Source organism: Dromiciops gliroides, chromosome 1 (genome assembly GCF_019393635.1).
Source record: "Dromiciops gliroides isolate mDroGli1 chromosome 1, mDroGli1.pri, whole genome shotgun sequence".
Taxonomy (NCBI): Eukaryota; Metazoa; Chordata; class Mammalia; order Microbiotheria; family Microbiotheriidae; genus Dromiciops; species Dromiciops gliroides.
In genome coordinates this window covers 324,780-345,862 of record NC_057861.1, presented here as the reverse complement: position 1 = coordinate 345,862, position 21,083 = coordinate 324,780, and the positions used below count along the sequence as shown (strand labels likewise).

Sequence of the window (21,083 nt, the reverse complement as noted above, 5' to 3'; positions counted from 1 at the left end):
ATGCCATGCCCTCTGTCTGAGAGGCTTGTCTCTGGCTCAGCCTGGCCCTTCTTCTCTCTTCTCTCTCCAAGCTCTGTACCTTGGGGATCTCATCCCAGGCTGTGGGTTCCAGTCCTGCAGCTACAACAATAGGACTTTTTAAGCAGGATGGCCACTGGGCCTCCCCAGCTCACCATATCCCAGGGTAACTTAGCATCTCCCCCAAACCCTCCCTGATTCTGAACCTGGCTCTTCCTGTGGAAGAGACCACCCTCCTCCAGGTGCCTCAGGCTGGCACCTTCACTCTTCCCTATGTGAGGTCTAAAATTCTAGCTGTGATATCTAAAATCTAATCTGTGGTCTCCTTAGATTAGAATCTTTAGCAAGAGTTTAGGCTTTTAAGTATTTATTACAGTATATTAGAAATTAGAGAAGATAAAGAAAGATTGAGAACAGATTCCTTATATTATGGGAAATCCTAGTTTAGATCTACTGGGTATAGGCAGAGAGAAAAAAACCTTCCTTTCCTAGCTGCCCAGTGGCCCAGTGGTTAGAGCACCAGGCCTGGAGTCAGGAGGACCTGAGTTCAGATCCTGCCTCAGACACTTAACACTTACTGGCTGTGTGACCCTGTTCAACTCACTTAACCCCAATTGCCTCACCAAAAAACCCAAACAAACAAACAAAAAAAACCTTATGGGTGCAGTATATGTAGGAAGGCATTCTCTGCAAAATCAAACCTTATAAAACATTACAGAATTCATACTGGAGAGAGGCCTTTTAAATGCAGTGATTGTGGGAAAGCCTTTTCCCAGAGCACAGCCTTGACAGTACATCAGAGAACTCACACTGGAGAGAAACCCTATGAATGCAGTAAATGTGGGAAGGCATTCATTGTAAGTTCTCTACTTTCTCTGCATCAGAGAACTCATACAGGAATAAAGCCTCATGAATGCAGAGTATGTGGAAAGGCATTCTATCAAAAGTCACATCTTACAATACACAGCAATATCCATACTAGAGGGAAAACTCTTAAGTGCAGTGATTTTGGTGAAGCCTTTGAACAGAGCACAACACTGACCCGTCATCAGAGAACTCACACTGGAGATAAATCCTATGAGTGCAATGAATGTGGAAAGACTTTCACCCAGAAAGGTCTTTCATTACATATATTTTTTTGTTTGTTTGTTTTTTTGGGTTTTTTTTGTAGGGCAATGGGGGTTAAGTGACTTGCCCAGGGTCACACAGCTAGTAAGTGTCAAGTGTCTGAGGCCGGATTTGAACTCAGGTACTCCTGAATCCAGGGCCAGTGCTTTATCCACTGCGCCACCTAGCTGGCCCCTCATTACATATTAAAAGCATACATGCTGGAGAGAAGTCTTAGGAATGTAATGAATGTGGGAAGCCATTCTCAGAAATCACAGGATTAACCTAACATTATAGAATTTGTGATGATAAGAAACCTCATCATTAAAATCCTGGAAACCATACTTTTATCTGGAAGAGACTCCTTGACAAATTTACTTAATATTGGATAGGAACCATAGACATACAGTGCCTGTGGAAAGCCCTTCACTTAATGGCACCTACCTCAGGAGCCGCCTCCTTGACGTCACAGTACTCCACCCACCATTATTAGAAACCTGGTGCGGGCAGTCAGGTGACCTTAGGCATCTGGAAGCTGAAGGGGGGCTGGCACTTGTTAATTCTGTCAATCTGTGCTGCCATTCAATTAGCTAAGGGCTTCGTCCAGATGGCCCGAGGCGGGGGTTTCCTGTTGGCAGTCGGTTTTCTGGGAAGGAGAAGGGAAGAGACTCTCCATTCTGACAGGAGAGAGGGAGAGAGATGGGGCTGAGCATAGACGGTACTGTGATTGCAGGTCATATAATTTTCCTTCCCCTATTCCCTTTTTTCCTTTGTCCCTCGTTCTACTGACCTTACCTGTGTTTTAAATTTGTTCCTGTTAATAAACCCTGTTTGGTTTTTTGAAAGAGGCTGTTAATCTTCCTTACCCCAATATTACCCCAATTAACTTTCCTTGTCTTAAATTTGGCCCTTACAATTGTCAAGGTTAAAGTCAATCTTGTGTTTATCTAACAACATTTTATAAGGACCACTGCCTTATTTGTTGTATAAGAAATATGTAAACTAGTTAAATCACAATTTATCCACTATATGTTGATTATTACATCACAACTTGTAGTATGTGGGGGCAGCTAGGTGACTCAGTGGATAAAGCACTGGCCCTGGATTCAGAAGCACCTGAGTTCAAATCTGGCCTCAGACACTTGACACAGACTAGCTGTGTGACCCTGGGCAAGTCATTTAACCCCAATTGCCTCACCAAAAACAAAAACAATGTGTAGTATATGATACTGATTAGATCATTTATACCTAAAGAGACAAATCATACCTCTAAAGGTTGGGAAAATCTCATTTTATGATAAGCTTCAAGTCAGCTTTTACACTCCTCTTTCACCTTCATTAGTAAGGAAACTTATTTTCTCTCCACTTTCTGCCATTAGATTGGTATCATCTGCATATCCATGATTGTTATTTTTGTTTCTGGCAACCTTCATTCTTGCATCGTAGCCACCAGGTTAATTGTCCACAGTGCCTCCTAAGGCCCATTTGACTTCATTCTCCAGAATGTCTGGCTCTCCATCAATAACCGCACCAACATGGTTGTCAGTGATGTTAAGCTCTTTCTTGTATAGTTCTGTATATTCCTTTAACCTCTTTTAAATCTCTTCTGCTTCTGTTAAATCCCCACTATATTTGTCTTTGCCCATTTTAGGGCAGCCAGTTAGCTCAGTGGATAGAGTGCAGGTCTGGAGTCAGGGAGACTCATCCTTATGAGTTCAAATCTAGCCTCAGACACTTAATTCTGTGTGTCTCAGTTTCCTCATTTGTAAAATCAGCTGGAGAAGGAAATGGCAAACTACTCTATTATCCCAAATCTTGAGAAAAATAATATGTTTCTGTTCTTCAGTTGTTTCAGTCCTGTTAGACTCTTCATGACCCCATTTGGGCTTTGCTTGGCAAAGACACTGAAGTAGTTTGTCATTTCTTCAGGGCCAAACATGTTGAATAATCCCATTATTATTATTATTTTTTTTTTTGCGGGGCAATGAGAGTTAAGTGACTTGCCCAGGGTCATACACCTAGTAAGTGTCAAGTGTCTGAGGCTGGATTTTGAACTCAGGTCCTGAATCCACCCCATTATCTTTTTTTTTTGTGTGAGGCAATTGGGGTTAAGTGACTTGCCCAGGGTCACACAGCTAGTAAGTGTTAAGTGTCTGAGGCCCGATTTGAACTCAGGTACTCCTGACTCCAGGGCCTGTGCTCTATCCATTGCACCCCCTAGCTGCCCCCACCCCATTATCTTTTGATTTCCTACTTTAGTATTTCAATTTTCTATGATGGACCCTGGCACCCTCCCCCCTCCTCTTTCTCTGTGTCCTCTCCATCCCAGGCTCCCCTTCCCTTCCCATCTCCCCTTCCCCTTACATCTCCCCTCCTATGTTTCCCTCCCCTGCTCAGATATCAATGACCTGGGGCTTCCCCCTCCTCCCTTCTTATTGGGTTTCATAAGCCCCAGCTCCCCAGCATTTCTAGGGTTTGTTCCCCACTAAAAAGGAGCCCCCAGCCTCAGCTCTGCAGCCTTTCCCAGCAACCATCACTCAGGGCCCCCCTCCTCATCCCGCCCCCCCAGTGTGACTGTGACTGCCCCTCTGGCCTCAGATGACCAGGCATTTCCCAAGACTGGGGAGGTGGGGGAGGCAGGGATGCACATAGTGTGGGCTTTTCTTTCTCCTTGGCATCTCTGGCACCTGTAATTCAATAAGGCACACAGTAGGCACTTCAATGCACGTTGAGTTGGCCCAAGGCCCAGAAATAGACAAGCTCTCCTTCCCAGACCCAGGACCAGGACCCAGAAACCCAAACCCAGGCTCAGAAATACAGAAGAGGAAAGTTCCATGTCTGGGCAGTTTCTCCCTCCAAGGTGCCCCTTGGCTGGATAAGCGAGGGGGCGGAGCATAAATCATCATGCCTTCTGAACCAGCTGGGGGGGGGGGCAAAATCCTCTTCAGAAGTACCTGTGCATTATGCACCTCCCTCCTTCCTGCTCCCCGACCCCAGGAGGCCCTAGGAATTTGAGCCAATGAGGAGTGCCTTTGCTGCTTCTTCCCTCCCCCACTCCACCCCCATTGGCTCCCTCTCTTTTTTTTTTCTTTTTCAGGGCAATGAGGGTTAAGTGACTTGCCCAGGGTCACACAGCTAGTAACTGTCAAGTGTCTAAGGCTGCATTTGAACTCAGGTTCTCCTGAATCCAGGGCGGCTGCTTTATTCATTGCACCATCTAAATGCTCCCCCTCCCACAATGGCTCCCATGCAGCTGGTCATCCTCTAGCCTGGGCCCTGTCTGAACCCTGGGCTAGCCCTTTCTCTACATCCCCCTTCTCCCAGGTCTTTGGGCTGCTCTTGGGGGTCTCTCCCTCCAACCCCTGGACACCCAGCCCCCGCCAGGGTCCCCCCAGCTCCGCCCAGGGTCCTGGAGCTGGTTGTGGGGAACCCAGTCTCGTTTGGCCTTGGGGGTGCCTCCTCTAGGTGGAACTGGGCAGTGACTTGTTCAGACCTCCCCTTTAGGAAGATGAGTCTGGGGGCTGATGGATTGAATGGAGAGAGACTTGAGGCAGGCGGCCCCCCTCCCCCAGCAGCTACTGCAGTGGTCCAGGTGTGAGGGGAGGGTGTTTTCTTGAGAGCCCATTGAGAAGCCTTAATGTGCAGTATAAACGGGAGGGATCATAAGTTGTTATGAGAGGACTATGGGCCCCAGTTAACCCCAGAAGTTGTCTGGGGAGGTCAAGGAACTTTTCCCTTGAAACCCCAGGAGTTTTCTCCTGAGATCAGGGAGGCCTCTCCTTGTGCTCAACCAAGGACAGACACATCCAAAGGAGACAAGCAACACCTGATCAACCTGAGCCAGCTCCAGGACCACCACCCTGCATTCCAGTGCTCCTCACCACCTGGATGACATAATCCTGTTAGGCGGGGCTACACCTGGAGAGGACACAGGAACCGCCCAGAGCAGACTGCTTGGACCCACTGGGATGGAGTTAAAGCCCATCACCAGATTGCTCAGCACCCATCATCAAACTACCCCAACCCAGCGCAAGAGGACTTCCAGCCCATCGCCCGGTGAAGGGCACTTTACACAGGACATCTTGGCCCCATAAAGGAGCGCTCCCCAAGCTAGTGGCGGGGGAGAGTTTTTTAAACCTTTCTCCCAGCCAGTTTCTCTTATACCCCAAAAACCTGTTCTTTTATTCCTAAATAGGACTTGGGCAAGAGTGTAATTCTCTACAGAGGAGTCCTAAGGACCCATGTGCTTTCTCCCCATATCATAATTCACAATCATTTTGTGGGGAAGGAGGGAGGTTGAGTAAGTGTGTGTGTGTGTGTGTGTGTGTGTGTGTGTGTGTGTGTGTGTGTGTGTGTTGGGGGAGGGGGGGGACAGGCTAAAGGTCCCTGTCTCCTCCTCCCAGGCATGGAAGGGTCACTGAGATGTCTCTGGGGAGTCCTAAACCTGATTCCCTTTGGGGGAGAGGCACCTGGGATCACCCCCCAAGCCCAAGGAAGGAGAGGTTTGCTTGGAGACAGGTCCCCTTTTCTGGGGCAGGGTGGGCAGGGCTGAACCCAGGCCACCAAACTAACCCAGGCTGGGTAAAGGGAGCTTTGGACATTCTGCCCTCCCCCCACCTGGGCTAGGAGGAGGCTGAGCAGGGTGGAGCCAAGATTGGCCTTGAATGGCCAGGAAGGGTGAGGGGGTGGGGCAGAAGAGATGTAGATAATGGGAGGGTTGGGGGAGAGATTTCTGGAGCAGCCTCCATCTACCTTCTTTCAACTCTGGCTAGACCAAGAAGACACCAAAGAAGCCTGAGTCCAAGGCCAGGAAAAGTAAATCTGGGTCTCAGGTGCTCCCCTCCCCCTCCCCCTCCCCATCTCTGGTGCTCACAGCCCCACCAGTATCTGCCCTCCTCCATGCCTCCTTTGGGAGAAAAAACACCCCAGGACCCAGAAATGAAGCATTTTTCAGAATCTTTTTATTCTGTGTCTTCCCTCCCCAAGAAGTCCTCACTTTCTCCCATGAGAGAACTCTTCAGAGGCCTGCCCCTTCCAACTGTATGGAGCAAACTGCTTCAGTTTTACCCAAATAACTCGAGGAGACCAGCAAGTCAAGCAGAGACAGATTTATTACATTCCCATGGGAATGGGCAAACTCAATACCTGAGCCATGCTAGCTAATACATGCCTTGACGTTTTATAGGGGAAGTCCCCACACACACTAGGTCGAGCTCACAATCTAACATCCAATCCTGTCTCACCCAGGGTGTGTGTTCAGCTCGTGATCAATGTATGGAGACATGCATACATGTTCCAGGAACAAGGGGGAAAAGGGGAGGGGGAACAAGGTCAAACCTAAAGGAAGAGGAAACAGGGGAGTGACAGTCAGATGTTTCAGATCTCACAGTTCCCACTGACTCCCCTCTCCTGACCCCTGTCTCTAAAGATACTCAACCTGAATAACAGTGTATGGAGCAAACTGCCTCAGTTTACCCAAATAACTCGAGGAGACCACCAAGTCAAGCAGAGACAGATTTATTACATCCTCATGAGGACGGGCAAAACCCAATTACACATTGAAGTCTTGCAAAGATATGCCCAATCCTCTAGGTTTTTATAGTAATCTTGAAAAGGACTCCCCACGTACACCTAGGGTGGATGAGCTCACAATCTAACATCCAATCCTGTCTCATCCAAGGTGCGTGTTCAGCTCGTGATCAATGCATGGAGACATGCACACGTGTTCCAGGAGCAAGGGGGAAAAGGGGAGGGGGAACAAGGTCAAACCAAAGGAAAAGGAAACAGGGGAGTGAGAGTCAGATGTTTCAAATCTCACAGTTCCCACTGACTCCCCTCTCCAGGCCCCTGTCTCTAAAGATAAGGATGACAGGGTTAAAATCCATCTTCGGGTATGTTGGGAAAAAAAGAAATAATTGGCAATTAAACTTAAAGGAGACAGCGAGAACCTGACAAGCAATAAACTTCCAACAAACTACACTGGGGCAGGTCTGGGTACCCTCCAGACCCCATGGTCAGAGTTCAATCTGACTCAAATCCACAATCATATCACACAACAGGAAGAGTCACTCCAGTGCTTCAGCATTGTTTCTGTAGTCCTGTTAATTCCAGAAAGACCACAGGGTTAAAATTTATCTTCGGGCTATGTTGGGAAGAAAAGAATAATCCATTGTTGGGACCCCAGGGCCAAGGGGATTCTGCTCTGAGAAAAAGAGACATGTCACTTAACATCTGGTCTCAACTCAATTGCTGCATCCTGTGCTGAGTCCCGTCCTTTCTTCTTGAGTCCCGAGTATTGAATTGGTGGGCAAACTCCCTGACCCACTGACTGGGGTTCTGACACATGATGGATTGCAGACAAAACTAAGATGTAGCTGACAAGTGGGGAGACTGAGCAGAAGTAAAAATACTGTTAATTGGCAATAAAACTTAAAGGAGACAGTGAGAATTTGACAAGCAATAAACTTCTAAACGAACTATACTGGGGCAGGGCTGGGTACCTTCCAGACCCCATCCTCAGAGTTTAATCTGACTCAAATCCATAATCATCTCATACACAGGGAAGATGCTGTTTTTTTGTGGTTTTCAAGCTTTTCAGGAGCATCTGACTCTTCAGGAACCCTTTCAGGGGTGTCTTGGCAAAGGTACTGGAGTAGTTTGCCATTTCCTTCTCCAGCTTATTTTATAGATGAGGAAACTGAGGAAAACAGGTTAGGTGACTTGCCCAGGGTCACACAGCAAGTAAGTGTCTGAAGTTGGATTTCAACTGGGGTCTTCCTGACTGCAGGCCAGGTTCTCTATCCACTCAGTGCACCACCTAGTAGGTGCTTAATTCATGTTTATTCCTAGGGGCACCTAGGTGGCACACAGGCCCTGGATTCAGGAGGACCCGAGTTCAAATCCAGCCTCAGACACTTAACACTTACTAGCTGTGTGATCCTGGACAAGTCACTTAACCCCAATTGCCTCACTAAAAAACAAAAGTTTATTCATTAATTGGCCTATTTAGGCTTATTGACTGGGCTGTCCATGGAAGTGGATGAAGTCTAAGGTTCCTTCTTAGTCAGGAGAACCAGGAGCCAGGCACTTGCTTCTCAATCTCTCTTACCTCTCCCAGCCTGTGGGTGAATGAAAGAGAAGTCATTGCTTCAGGCCTAATGAATAGATTCCAGGAATTGCCCAGAGGAGCCTACCTGGTTACAGGTGCTGGCCACACTTCCCAGAAATCCCAGTCATTTGGATGACTGACCCAGCCCCAGAAAGCAGATGGAATTGGAGTGTGAGGGTTGGCTCCTCACCCCTCCTCCCATCTCTGACCCTTGCTCCATTCAAGTGCATTAGCATTCCTTGTTCCTTCATCCCCTCCCACTCCTGGATTCTGGAATCCCTTTGAATTGTCCCTCCTTCTTCTGGGTCTTCCTTCCTCCACCCTGCTAGCCGCTCTGCTAGGAGGGACTTGGGACTAGAACAGGTCCACTGAGAGGGCCTCCCTGGCTATAGGAGGCAGAGCCAAGATGGCAGAGAGAAGCCAGGAAATTGCCCAAACTCTACTAAATTTCCCTCTGAAACACCATTAAATTAAGCCTCTAAGCAGACTGTGGAGCTACAGAACCTAAAAAGGATGGAGTGAAACAATCTTCTAGTTTAAGGTGACCCAGAAGGTCTTCAGGAAAGGTCTGTCTCACCGGGGTAAAAGGGTGAGAGGGAGGACCAAAACATGAAGGCAGAGGAGGACAACTGTGATGAAACAGCTGCGTGTGAAGCCTTAAAAGGGAAGAGGGGTTGGTCCTGAGACCAAAAGGCCTCTTGGAAGAGCTCGACAAGGATGTGATAGAGCAAATACAAGGCAGAAGACAAAGTGGGTAGACACTGCTGCCCAGGTATTCAGTAAGCTTCCCCTAGCATCCCCCCTTACTTCTTCCTTGTCTGGAAGCCTAATTCCCCTCTTGTGTTCATCCATAACAAACAAGGAGCCCCTTCCCTTTAGGCTTCTTCCCTGGGGATCTGGTGGGAGTCTGACTTTCAAAAACTTTTGAAATGCTAATGACTGTCCCCAGAATCTATCCCGCCCAAGTCCCACCCATTCCCCTTCTCCAACCCCCTGTTGGGAGTTTTTCCATTTGTTTCTCATCAATAGCCCCATTGATCTCTTTCTGAATCCATAGCTCTTAGAAGTTCCAGTCTGCTAATTACAGGAGATTGTAAGACAAAAAGGGTCCTTATCCTGGGGAGTTTACACTCTAATGGGATGATATTGGAGTTGCCATGGTTGTGGGCCCAAAATACCCCAGAAGTTCTCTGGGGCACATCAAGGAATCTTGTCCTTGAGAAACTAAATCAGAGGACAGATACACCTAGAGAGATAAGTGGTACCAGATCTGACTGAGCTAGCTTCAGGACCATCACCCCTCATTTTGATCTCCCTCACCCCTGGGGAGATAAGTTTGTTTGTGGCTGCAGCCTTTGTGTCCTGAACAGAGAGGTGGCTGGAGAGATCCATAGCCACCCCTTACCCAATTCCTCTAGCCACCACCTGTGGGGTAGGGTCCTCCCTCACTAAAGGAACTTTCCACATTCAAATGGTCAAACCCCTCACCACCACCCCCCCCCCCATCGGTCCTCTATAAAAGTACCTGCCAGTCTCCTGCTCCAGGAGATTGGTACCTCAGAGCCATGTGCTTTGTTCCATGCCTCTCTCTCTGTGAGAGGTCCAAGGATTTCTTTCATGGTTTCCCTCCCACCCCCCCTTCCCTTCCCTTGCCCCTAAATAAACTACCATCTTATTCAAACTGCTTTTGTGTGCAAGAGGGTGTAATTTTTTTTTAAGTTTTATTGATGCTATGTGTTTCTCATATTTCTTTCTTTTTTTTTGGCAAGGCAATTGGGTTTAAGTGACTTGCCCAGGGTCACACAGCTAATATGTGTTAAGTGTCTGAGATAGGGGTGTAATTCTTTAAAGAGGAATTCCTAAGAATCCCAACCCCTAAGCCCAAACCCATACAATTTTAGGCTGTAATTTCAAAAAATCATGTTAGGGCTTTGTTTTTGGTTTTTTGCATTTTGTATTTTGATTTCTCTTTTTGGTTTAGTAAGGCAAACTTTGAAGTACAATGTGAGGGCTAAAAATGCCAAACTGTACTAAATAAGGGGTCTCCCCTAGAAAGGATACTGGGAGCATGGGATTCATATAAGCTACCAATTCAGCCAGGAATGAACAAAAGAAAGCTTATTGAACTGTGCTTTAGGTGGCATAAAGAATATTTTAGCTTATTAGGGGACCAGTGCCCAGAATCTGGATCTTTTGATCCCCAAACATTGAGAAATTTGCAAATAATCCTGTGCCTCAAGTCCCCCAAAGATTTAATTTATTAGGAACTATGGAGAAGAGGAAGAGGGCCCACCTCCCCAAAGCTCAGGCCACGACTAATGCAGAAATATGTTTAATGTTACTATATATATATGTGTGTGTGTGTGTGTTTATATATATATATATATATATATATATATATATATATATATATATAACCTATATTAGACTACCTGCTGTCTAAGAGAGCGGGGAGGGAGGGAGAAAAATCTGAAATTGGAAAGCTTGTGTAAACAAATGTTGAGAACTATCTTTACATGTAACTGGAAAAATATAAAATACTTTTATCAGAAAAAAAATACCAAACACTACTATAGAATGCAGGGGTCTCCCCTGGGAAAGATACTCACAGCATGGGATTCATATTAGCTGCCAATTCAGCCAGGCATGGAAAACAGAAAGTTTATCAAACTGTGCTTTAGGCGGCATGATGTATATTTTACTTTATTAGGGGACCAGTGGCCAGAGTCTGGGTCTTTTGATCCCTAAACTTTGAGAGATTTGCAATTAATCTTGTACCTTAACTTCTTGGGAACTATGGAGTAGAGTGAGCCAAGGAGCTCACACAGGAGGATACATCAGCTTCTCCCTCTTTCCTCTACCCCAAACACAGAAGAAAATCCACTTTTAAAGGAGACAGAGAGAGCAGCTAGGTGGCACAATGGATAGAGCACTGGCCCTGGATTCAGGAGGACCTGAGTTCAAATCCAGCCTCAGACACTTAATACTAGCTGTGTGACCCTGGTCAAGTCACTTAACCCCAATTGCCTCACCCAAAATAAATAAATAAATAGAGACAGAGAAGCCCCCAAACCCAACTGACATCCCAAGAATCATCTGCGAAAAGACTTCCAAAGACTTAAATGGACATTTTCCTGTTTCCCTTTTCCTATTGTATACATTATTTGTAATATCCACCTACTAAAGGGGACTGCCCCCTTTAGTTGTTTTGTCAATGCATTGCTCAAATTTTCTTCTCTCTTTTCATTCCCCTTGACATTGTTACTCATCACAGAACCCTTTATAAATATTTGTAATATTATTGCTTCATTTAAGGAAATTATGTTTCTTTTTTTGTTTGTTTTTAGTGAGGCAATTGGGGTTAAGTGACTTGCCCAGGGTCACACAGCTAGTTAAGTGTCAAGTGTATGAGGCCACATTTGAACTCAGGTACTTCTGACTCCAGGGCTGGTGCTCTATCCACTGTGCCACCTAGCTCCCCCTGAAGCCATGTTTCTTAATAAAGCACAGGGGGTTTGTGAGAAAATAATGGCTTTTGGGATGCCCAGAGGCCCCCATCTGAGGAATTAATATTAAGATTAATTGGTTTGGGGCTAGGTGGTGTAGTGGATAGAGCACTGGCCTTTGAGTCGGGAGTACCTGAGTTCAAATCTGGCCTCAGACACTTAACACTTACTAGTTGTGTGACCCTGGGCAAGTCACTTAACCCCAATTGCCTCACTAAAAAAAACCAACCAAACAAAAAAAAACAAAGGCAAAATTTGGGAAACTGAGTCACTGAGTATTGTTAAAAAAAAAGATCAATGGGATTGACTTTGCTGGTTAACTCACTTAAAACCACACCTACCTGAAAGCCTTGCTCTCAAAGGGTGTGTTCTCTGAACTCTGACCTCATCAGGGTCTGCTCATGGACCACCCTCAAGTCCAGTAAACCAGTAGATTGGAAGGATGCTAGCCCATTAGTTTGCAGTTGTCTGGAAGGACCTTCTCTGCTTCAGAGTGGGAGGGAGGTAGTGAGGCTCTCAGATGGGCTCATGGTGGAGGACATGGAAGAAGGAGGCCAGGCTGAGCTCTCTCTCCTCCGGGCTAGATAGGCCTTAACTTGCTGAGCCAAGTGATCTCTCTTGACTAATATTTGGCATGCTTTCATAAATGTGTAATGCCCCAGACTGGTGCTAAAGCTTCTAATTTATAAGTAGCAATATATTAGAAACCCCACCTAATTTTCCCTAACCTTGAGACAGAAATAAGGTGCCCACATGTAATTTTAAATGCCACAGGTCACAGCTGCCTGACCTACATATCTCACCCCTAGTATCAGATAGAGGTAGAGCTTCTAGGTCTGGAGTCAATGAGGCACTGCCAGGTCTCTTCCATCTGGGATCCCAAGCCCCTTCTGCCTCCTGGGTCACTGCAGGAGGATGGGGGAGGGGCATGAGGGCAAAAGAAAGGAATTGCAGGGGGGGGGGGGGGGCCAAGTCCCCTTCCTGTTCAGACTGAATTCAATTCCAAGCCTGACCCTCTCTGCTGCCCTCCCATTCTGGTTAGAGTCTCTCCCCAGAGGACAGGGCCTTTGCAAGTGCTCAGAAACTTCAAGCTCTGTAATTCCAGTTTGGCCAGTGTCCATCCTAGGAAGAAAAGGCAAAGATAATGTCTCCCTCACTCTGAGATCCTTCTCCCTCCCCAGGTCAGCTTGCAGATAACCAAAGGCTATTCCAAGGAGAGAGCCTGGAGCCAGAGAGAATGGCCCCTGGGACCCAGACACCCTCATCCCAGGTGAGTGCAGCCCATCCACAGAGCTGACCAGCCTCAGCAAAGGTGGAATCCAACAGAGCCCAGGAAGCTTTATCCTGTTAGACACAGGCTGTCCTCTGCAGTGCTGTCAGCAGAGCAGACGTGGTCCCCCTGGATCTGCTCATTTCCTTCTGCCTCAGACCACCCCAGTCTTCCCTGGTCACTCTGAATCGTCCCTCTTTTGTTATTCTTAGGTCAAGTCAGTGAGCATTTAGACAGTGGCTCCTGTGCCAAGCACAGTGCCAACTACTGGGGATGCAAAGGAAGGTTTAAGGTTTAAACAGTGACAGGCCCTGCCCTCAAGGGGCTCACTGTCTACTTGGGAGATGACATGGCAGCAGCTGGGTACACACAAGGTGTCTCCACCATATAGATGGGAGGCCCCCTCAGAGGGAAGGCTTCAGCAGTGTCAGGGACCAGGAAAAGCTCCTTTTCAGAAGGTGAGGGTTTTGCTGAGATGTGAAGGAAGCCAGTGTTGGGGGGACTTGTGACCTGGATCTGTGGATTAGCTCACCCAAAGAATTGCAGGCTCTTCACAAATCTTGTGGTAAAATAGAAAATGATTTGTTTCTTTTCACCTCAGTCCAATTTTGTCCAAGTTTTTGAGGATATATGCAAGGAGGGAGGGTCACAGGGAATGCTTTCTCCTTGTCCCTTATCATGGGGGTTGGGCCAGAGCTCAGGGAGTGAGGACCACACCTTTCTCCAAGTGGGTGCCAACAAGAAGCTGAGAGTTTCTCAAATCAGGGAGTTATCTGACTGTAGAGAAAAGAGAATCCAGAAGTAGCCTGGCTATGCAAACCTGAGACAGTGGGAGCTGTTTACCAAGAGTGAGGTTCCTAGCAGGAGAAAACACAGTGTACACCCCACCTGGGAAACTAAGAGCCAAATGAGCAGCCCTCCTTTTTACCTGTCTGATGACTTTTCCTGGGTTTTGGCACCATGAGTGTTGGGGGACTTGTGACCAAGATTGGGGGAGAGGACTAGCTCACCCAAAGCATTGGAGCCTCATCACAAAAGTTTTTTTTTTAAGTAGTAAACGTTTTTCTTTACAGGTTTGGGTTCTAATATTTATCCCTCCTTCCCTCCCCTCTGTGAGGTGGTAAGCAATCAGGTATAGGTTATACATGTACAATTATATAAACCATTACCATATTACTCATTGTATAAGAAAACTGAATAAAAGAAAAACTGAAAGAAAGTAGAAAATCGCCTTCTTCATTCTTTGCTTCATCGCTCTCAGTTGTTTCTCTGGAGGAGGAGAGTATGCTGCATCATGAGTCCTTTGCGATTGGCCTGGATCATTGTATTGTTGAGAATACTTTAGTCTTTCACAATTCTTCATCAAAGAATATTGCTGTATCTGTTACTCAGATGAGTGTGATTGGGTCATCAGTGTTCAAGAAGCATTTCTGAAGCCCCATCTCTGGGCCAGGCCCTGGGTTAAGGCCTGGGGAGTTAAGCACAGGGCAGTCTTTCTTCTGGTGTATTTAAGGAGTTTTCATTTTCATGGGGAAGCCAACAGAAAAAGGAACCAATTTTTGGCAAAAGACACCACACACTGGGACATGGGGAAGTCAGTCATTAGTCCCAAAGTAGTGCACCCAGGGAAGAAATAGGGAGATGGTGAGCTGACCCTCCCAGTCTGTGGAGGTTTGGAGTACATGGCCTCCCCGCATGGTGGGGAAGGGAGAATGAGGGAGGATGGAGAATGAAAAAGATGTGGAAGATCTTCTGATAAAAACAAGTTAGGGATTTAATGGATTTAAAGAGGGACTGGATAGATTAATGGGTTTTCCATTAATTATCAATCTATAAAAGGGTGGCGTTCCTACAGGATTGTTCATAACTGGTGTGAACAACTATGGCACAGGACTCCGCCTGAAAAGGAAAATTGGTAATTTTGTGGGCAAGCTAAAAAATGGTTAAAGACTCTTCCTTAATTGCTCTAGTTTTCTTTTCTTTTCTTTTCTTTTTTTTTCTTTTCTTTTCTTTTCTTTTTGTTTGTTTTTGCCGGGCAATGGGGGTTAAGTGACTTGCCCAGGGTCACACAGCTAGTAAGTGTCAAATGTCTGAGGCTGGATTTGAACTCAGGTCCTCCTGAATCCAGGGCCAATGCTTTATCCACTCTGCCACCTAGCCGCCCTCCTCTAGTTTTCAATAAGAGAAAGGAAACAATGTGAAATGTAGGTTCCAAGTAGGACATAAATTATATATTTTTATGGCTCTTTTTTTGTGGGTCAAGTAGGGTTAAGTGACTTGCCTAGGGTCATCCAGCTAGTAAGTGTCAAGAGTCTGAGGCTGGAGTTAATCAGGTCCTCCTGGCTCCAGGGCTGGTACTCTATCCATTGTGCCTCTATTACGTATTTTGAGGAAAAAATTAAAATGGCAAAAAAATACGAAGGTATGTTTGTCCATGTGAAAAAGAATTGCAGCATACAATGATGCAAGACAATCCCAATGGACTAAGGATAAAGCAGTACTCTCCACCTCAAAAGAAACTGACTGAATCATATTGATTGAACAGAGACTGAAAAATGCTATTTTTCACTTTCATTTTCTTTTTATTCATGTTTTCTTTTTTTTTCTTTTTCTCTTTTTAGCATGGCAATGAGGGTTAAGTGACTTGCCTAGGGTTATACAGCTAGTAAGTGTCAAGTGCCTGAGGCCAGATTTGAACTCAGGTCCTCCTGAATCCAGGGCTGGTGCATAATCCACTGGGCCACCTAGCTGACCCTATTCCTGTTTTCTTATACAAAATGACTAACATGGTAATCCTTTACATGATTGCACATGTATAACCTATATCTGATGGCTTGCTTCCTCAGGGAGGGAGGGAAGCAAGGAGGGGAAGAACTTGGAACTCAGATGTTTAAATAAAGATGCTAAGCTCCACGATAATAAGCTCCATTAAATAAATAACTAAAGAAATAGAAATTGAAAAATGTAGGTTGAATAAGTAAATATATTATTTTAATAAGGATTATTTAAGAAGAAAGAAAAAAAAAAGGATTGTTCCAAAATAACAGAACCTCAAAGAGTGGATCATAACATTCTGATTGACATGGAAGAGCATCAAAAACCAGGTGCATTGGTCAAACTCAGGTTCTAAAAGTAGCCAATTGGAAAAACAGATGGCCCTGCCCAAGTATCAAAGGATTTGCAGATGGAGCTGCTCTCATGTTATTCATCAGTCTGCTTCTCAACTGTTTTCTTGACTTTTGGTCCCAAATGTTCTATAGCTTTAGGGGCATGTTGAGATTATTTGTTTTTCCTAAAGAAATTGTCAGTGTCTTATGGATTGGCGCCATCTCCAAACCCAGTCAATAAAAAATTATTTTTAATGGATGAATGAATTCTACTTTCCCCATCATAGTTATTTTTAATTCTGTATAACTAAATATTAAAATGAAAGAATATATTCCATTACCTACTGAAAACAATCATAAAGCAAAGACATAAGATGTTTTTGGCTATGACACATCATACCCTGTGTTACCCTACACCCTCAGTGTTATAATAGATAACTTTTCTTCACTATTCTGGAAACAGTTCCATAAGTCTCTCTTCAAAGACCACAAGATGTATATGTGTATGTGTGTGTATATGCACACACAGACATATAAATATATGTATATAGGGGCAATGAAGGTTAAGTGACTTACTCAGTATCACACAGCTAGTAGGTATCAAGTTCTGAGGCCATATTCGAACCCAGCTCCCCCTGAATCCTGGGCCAGTGCTCTATCCATTGTGCCACCTAACTGTCCTGTAAGCAATATTTCTTAAGAATCCCTTACATAGGGGGGCAGCTAAGTGGCACAGTGGATAAATCACTGGCCCTGGATTCAGCAGTATCCTAGTTCAAATCCAGCCTCAGACACTTGACACTTACTAGCTGTTTCACCCTGGGCAAGTCACTTAACCCTCATTGCACTGCAAAAAAGGGGGGGAAATCCCCTTCATAATTGTGTAGGACATTATTTCAGCCTTTTAGGAAATTAGCTGGGTTTTTTTTCTTCTCTTCTCAGTGATGACTAGTAATGTGTTTCACCCCAGAGGATGCAGTATTTGGTAATTTCTCACAAATTTTTTATAAAATTTCTTGACACTCCCTTTGTGACATGTGACATCCCTTCTGGTGAGGACAAACTTCACATCACCTTGCTTTCTTCTCCATAGACTCTCATACCTCATTCATAGAGCCCATACCTTCTCTCTGAGTCTATGGAGAGAAGCATTTCATAGTAAGACACTTCTCTAACTTTTATTATTCCAAAATGATTCTCACTTCAAATACAAAATGTTTTTCTCAATATTCCATTGGGCTCTTATGGGATATGGTCTCAAGTGCTGTCTCTGACCCTCATCAAGATTATAGGAGTTTGGGGCAAATCCCTTCTGGGCTGCAGTTTCTTTCTCTAAGTTGATGAGGGTTGATGAATTCTGCAGTCTTTTTCAGCTCTAAGTCATGTGATTTTTGATGGTTTAGGAGTTGGTGACATTCAAGGATGTGGCTGTGGAATTCACCAAGGAGGAGTGGCACCTCTTGGACCATTCTCAGAAAGAGTTGTACAAGGAGGTCATGCTGGAGAATGCCCAGAACCTGCTCTCTGTGGGTAAGGACCTTTGCCTCTCTGAGCTACTAACATGGTAACTCATTGCTCCTCATCCTGTCAGGCATAGTGAGTTCAACCTGATTTTTCCTTCTTTTGTTCCCTCAAATTTCCATCCAGATGTTGGGAAAGGAAGAGAAAGGAATAAGCATTCATACATACTGGCTTTATATCCATCACTAGGCAATGTGTATTCTACTTATTCTCATTTGATCTCCACAACATCCTTATGATTTTGCTAGCATTTTCATCCCCATTTCATAGTTGAGGGAACTGAGGCAAGCAGAGGTTATGTAAATTGTCCAGGGGGACACAGCTACCATGTGTCTGACACTGGTTTGAAATGGTCTTTCTGACTCCAGGCCCAGGGCTGGTACCACTGCACTACCAGCAGCCTCCAATTTCTAGGTACTGGAAGGTAGGCAGTGTGTGCCCATCCTTCTTGGGAAAAGGTGAATAAAGGTGAAGGTTTCTGATTCCAAATGGGCTGTGTGATGTCTGCCCACCTCCAAAGATCCCAGCATTCAATACCATGGGAAACAGCCTGTCATCTTTGCTTCCATGTCTCCTTTCCCTAAAGAGGAGTAACTTGTATATTTCTCTCTATCCTCATCCCTTCCCTATTCTATATTTCCAGGAATTCCAGTTTCAAGAGAAGATTTGAGCTCCCCTTTCCAGGAAGGGGAACTAGCAGGGATGGCAGAACAAAAAGGTCCAAGGCACTGCTGCCGAAGTGAGTGACGTAAAAGCATGTGTCTGAGGGCTGTTATCATGAGAGTTCTCTAAGTGTTGTGGTCAAGGGAGGGCTAGACTTGAGGGCAGGAAGGTCTGATTTGGAATTTGTTTTTAGACACATTTCATCAGTGGGATCCTGGGCAAGTAACTGATCCTCTGAGCCCCAGTTTCCTCTTCTGTAATACAGGGGAGCAGGTCAGACTCCTTGGCCTTTCAGTAGCCTTGTGGTGATAAAACTTTGATGCTACAAGAAGTCATCCTTTTGAGCTTTGAGGCATAGAACTCTCCTGAAAGCCTCTAAAGTGGGCTGAGGGTGTCCAAGATGAATTCTTTCTTAGTCAATAAACATTAAGCACCTCGTATGTTCCAGACACTATGCTAAGCACCAGGAATACCAAGAATGGCAAAGGATAAGCCTTGCTCTTAAGGAGTTCAGTCTAATGGGGAAGAGAACATGCGAACAACCATCTACAAACCCACCATATTCAGGATAAACTGGAACTAATGGAGAGAGGGAAGGCTGAAAGGGTAAGGAAGACTGGAGAAGGAGGAATTTTAGGCAGCACCTCAGGGAAGCCAGAGCAAGCAGGAGGGGCGGCAGCCAGAGAGAACATGGAGTCAGGAGATGCTGCTCGTCAATCAACAAAGAAACCTGTACCACTGATTCTCACACACGTGGAGGGAAAGGAAGGTGAACAAGGACTGGGAAGGGAGGAGAGGGGCTGATCATCAAGGGCTTTCACAGCCAAGCAGAGGACTTTCTATTTGATCCTGGTAATAGGGAGTCAATAGGAAGAGGCTTTATTGAGTGGGCAGTGACAGGATCAGAGGTGTCCTGGAGTAGATGAATGTGACAGTGGGTGGGGGATTACGTGGATTGGTGAGAGACTTGGAGCATTGATGGTGAGCAAAAGTCTTTTCCCTTTAAATAGCATCATTTTATGCCTAACGATGATCATTGGGCATCACTACACAATGAACCATATTAATGCTTCAAACATGCATCTCTACATATTGGAAACAAACCTTAGCAGGTTTTTACTGCATAAAATGCCATTAAATAATTTGGAATAGACATTTTATTGAATGTTTTGAGTTCCATATTCTACCCCTCCATCCCTACCCCTTTTTTCCTTACCCCTTTCCAGAGGGAGAAAGCAATCAGATTTATGTTATCCATGTGCAATTATGTAAAACATTACCATATTAGCCATTTTGTATAAGAAAACTCAAAACAAAAAAAAAATGAAAGAGTTAAATGTAACCTGCTTCAGTCTGTGTTCACTCACTATCAGTTCTATCTCTGGAGGTGGATAGTATGCTTCATCATTAGTCAGTCCTTTGGGATAGTTTTGGATCATTGCATTGTTGAGAATGGTTAAGTCATTCACAATTCTTCATCAAATGACATCACTATCACTCTGCACATTGTTCTCCGGGTTCTGCTCATCAATTCTTGGTTTAGGTTTTTTTGTTTTTTTGTTTTTGTTTTTGTTTTTTTTGGCAGGGCAATGAGGGTTAAGTGACTTGCCCAGGGTCACACAGCTAGTGTCAAGTGTCTGAGGCTGGATTTGAACTCAGGTCTTTCTGAATCCAGCGCAGGTGCTTTATCTACTGCACCACCTAGCTGCCCTCTGCTCATCAGTTCTTAAAAGACTTAGTAGATGTTAGTGAATTCATCTAGCTTGTGATTTCTTCCCCCCCACCCCAATTTCTTTTTGTTTTTTTTGCAGGATAATGAGGGTTAAGTGACATGCCCAGGGTCACACAGCTAGTAAGTGTCAAGTGTCTGAGCCTAGATTTGGACTGAGGTACTCCTGAATCCAGAGCTGGTGCTTTATTCACTGCGCCACCTAGCTGCCTCTGGCTTGTGATTTCTTAAAGGACAATAATCCATTACAATCCCATACCACAGCTTGTTTATCCATTTTCCAATTGATGGGCATCCATTTGATTTTCTTAGCACAAAAAGGGCTGTTATAAAATTTTTGGTACAAATAAGTAATTTTCTCTTTTTGTGACTGTCTGGGATAGAAACCTACCAGTGGTAGTGCTGGATAAAATGGTATGCACAGTTTTATAATCCACAGGCAGTTTTGAAGGACCTCCCCTTTTGGGGGCGGGAGAGTAAATGCTCACTGAGGGGTGCTCACTCTCTTCCGGAGTCACTTTTTTTCTGGTGGTGTAAGCTGCAGGAGCAGATGAGTCCTGTGGGTCCTGGCTGCAAGGCTGTTTTTCCATTGAAGCTATGGACCCCAGCTGAACCGGAAACCAGTTTGGGCATTGTATAGACATAGCTTAGAGTTAGGGGGATTATCAGTATTTCATTTTTCCCTATTCTCTATTCCCTTGTCTTTGATTTTATTAATTTCACTTTTGCTGTTTATTTTATTCTCATTAATAAATCCTGATTCATTTGTGGAAAAGAGGCTATTAGGCTCCTTTCTCATTGGCATGTGGGAAATATCTAAAAAGGAAGTTTGGAGGGGAGGGAGCTTTGTACCTACAGGTTCCTCATTATTTCCAGGATGCCAATATTACAGTGAGACACTCAATTAACTCTCCCTATATTACATTTGGCCCCCACAGATCCTAGATGTGATACCAGCTTTATTGTGAGACAGGATCCCTCTTTCAATAAACCTACCTTCTTTTGGCTTGGAGACTGTTTTTTTCTTTGTCTAACACTACAACTTAGAAATTAC

General features: G+C 45.0%; 1 protein-coding gene across 1 annotated transcript; it reads left to right on the top strand.

Moving 5' to 3' along the window:
• The first annotated feature begins 5,812 nt into the window (after positions 1 to 5,812).
• LOC122732544 (zinc finger protein 69 homolog) lies at positions 5,813 to 20,641 on the top strand. The gene is made up of 5 exons (XM_043972804.1): positions 5,813 to 5,940; positions 12,921 to 13,009; positions 17,520 to 17,646; positions 18,281 to 18,376; positions 20,574 to 20,641. Exons 2-5 carry the CDS (start codon positions 12,977 to 12,979, stop codon positions 20,639 to 20,641), a joined length of 324 nt encoding a protein of 107 aa, XP_043828739.1. The 5' UTR covers positions 5,813 to 5,940; positions 12,921 to 12,976.
• The last annotated feature ends 442 nt before the right edge of the window (positions 20,642 to 21,083 follow it).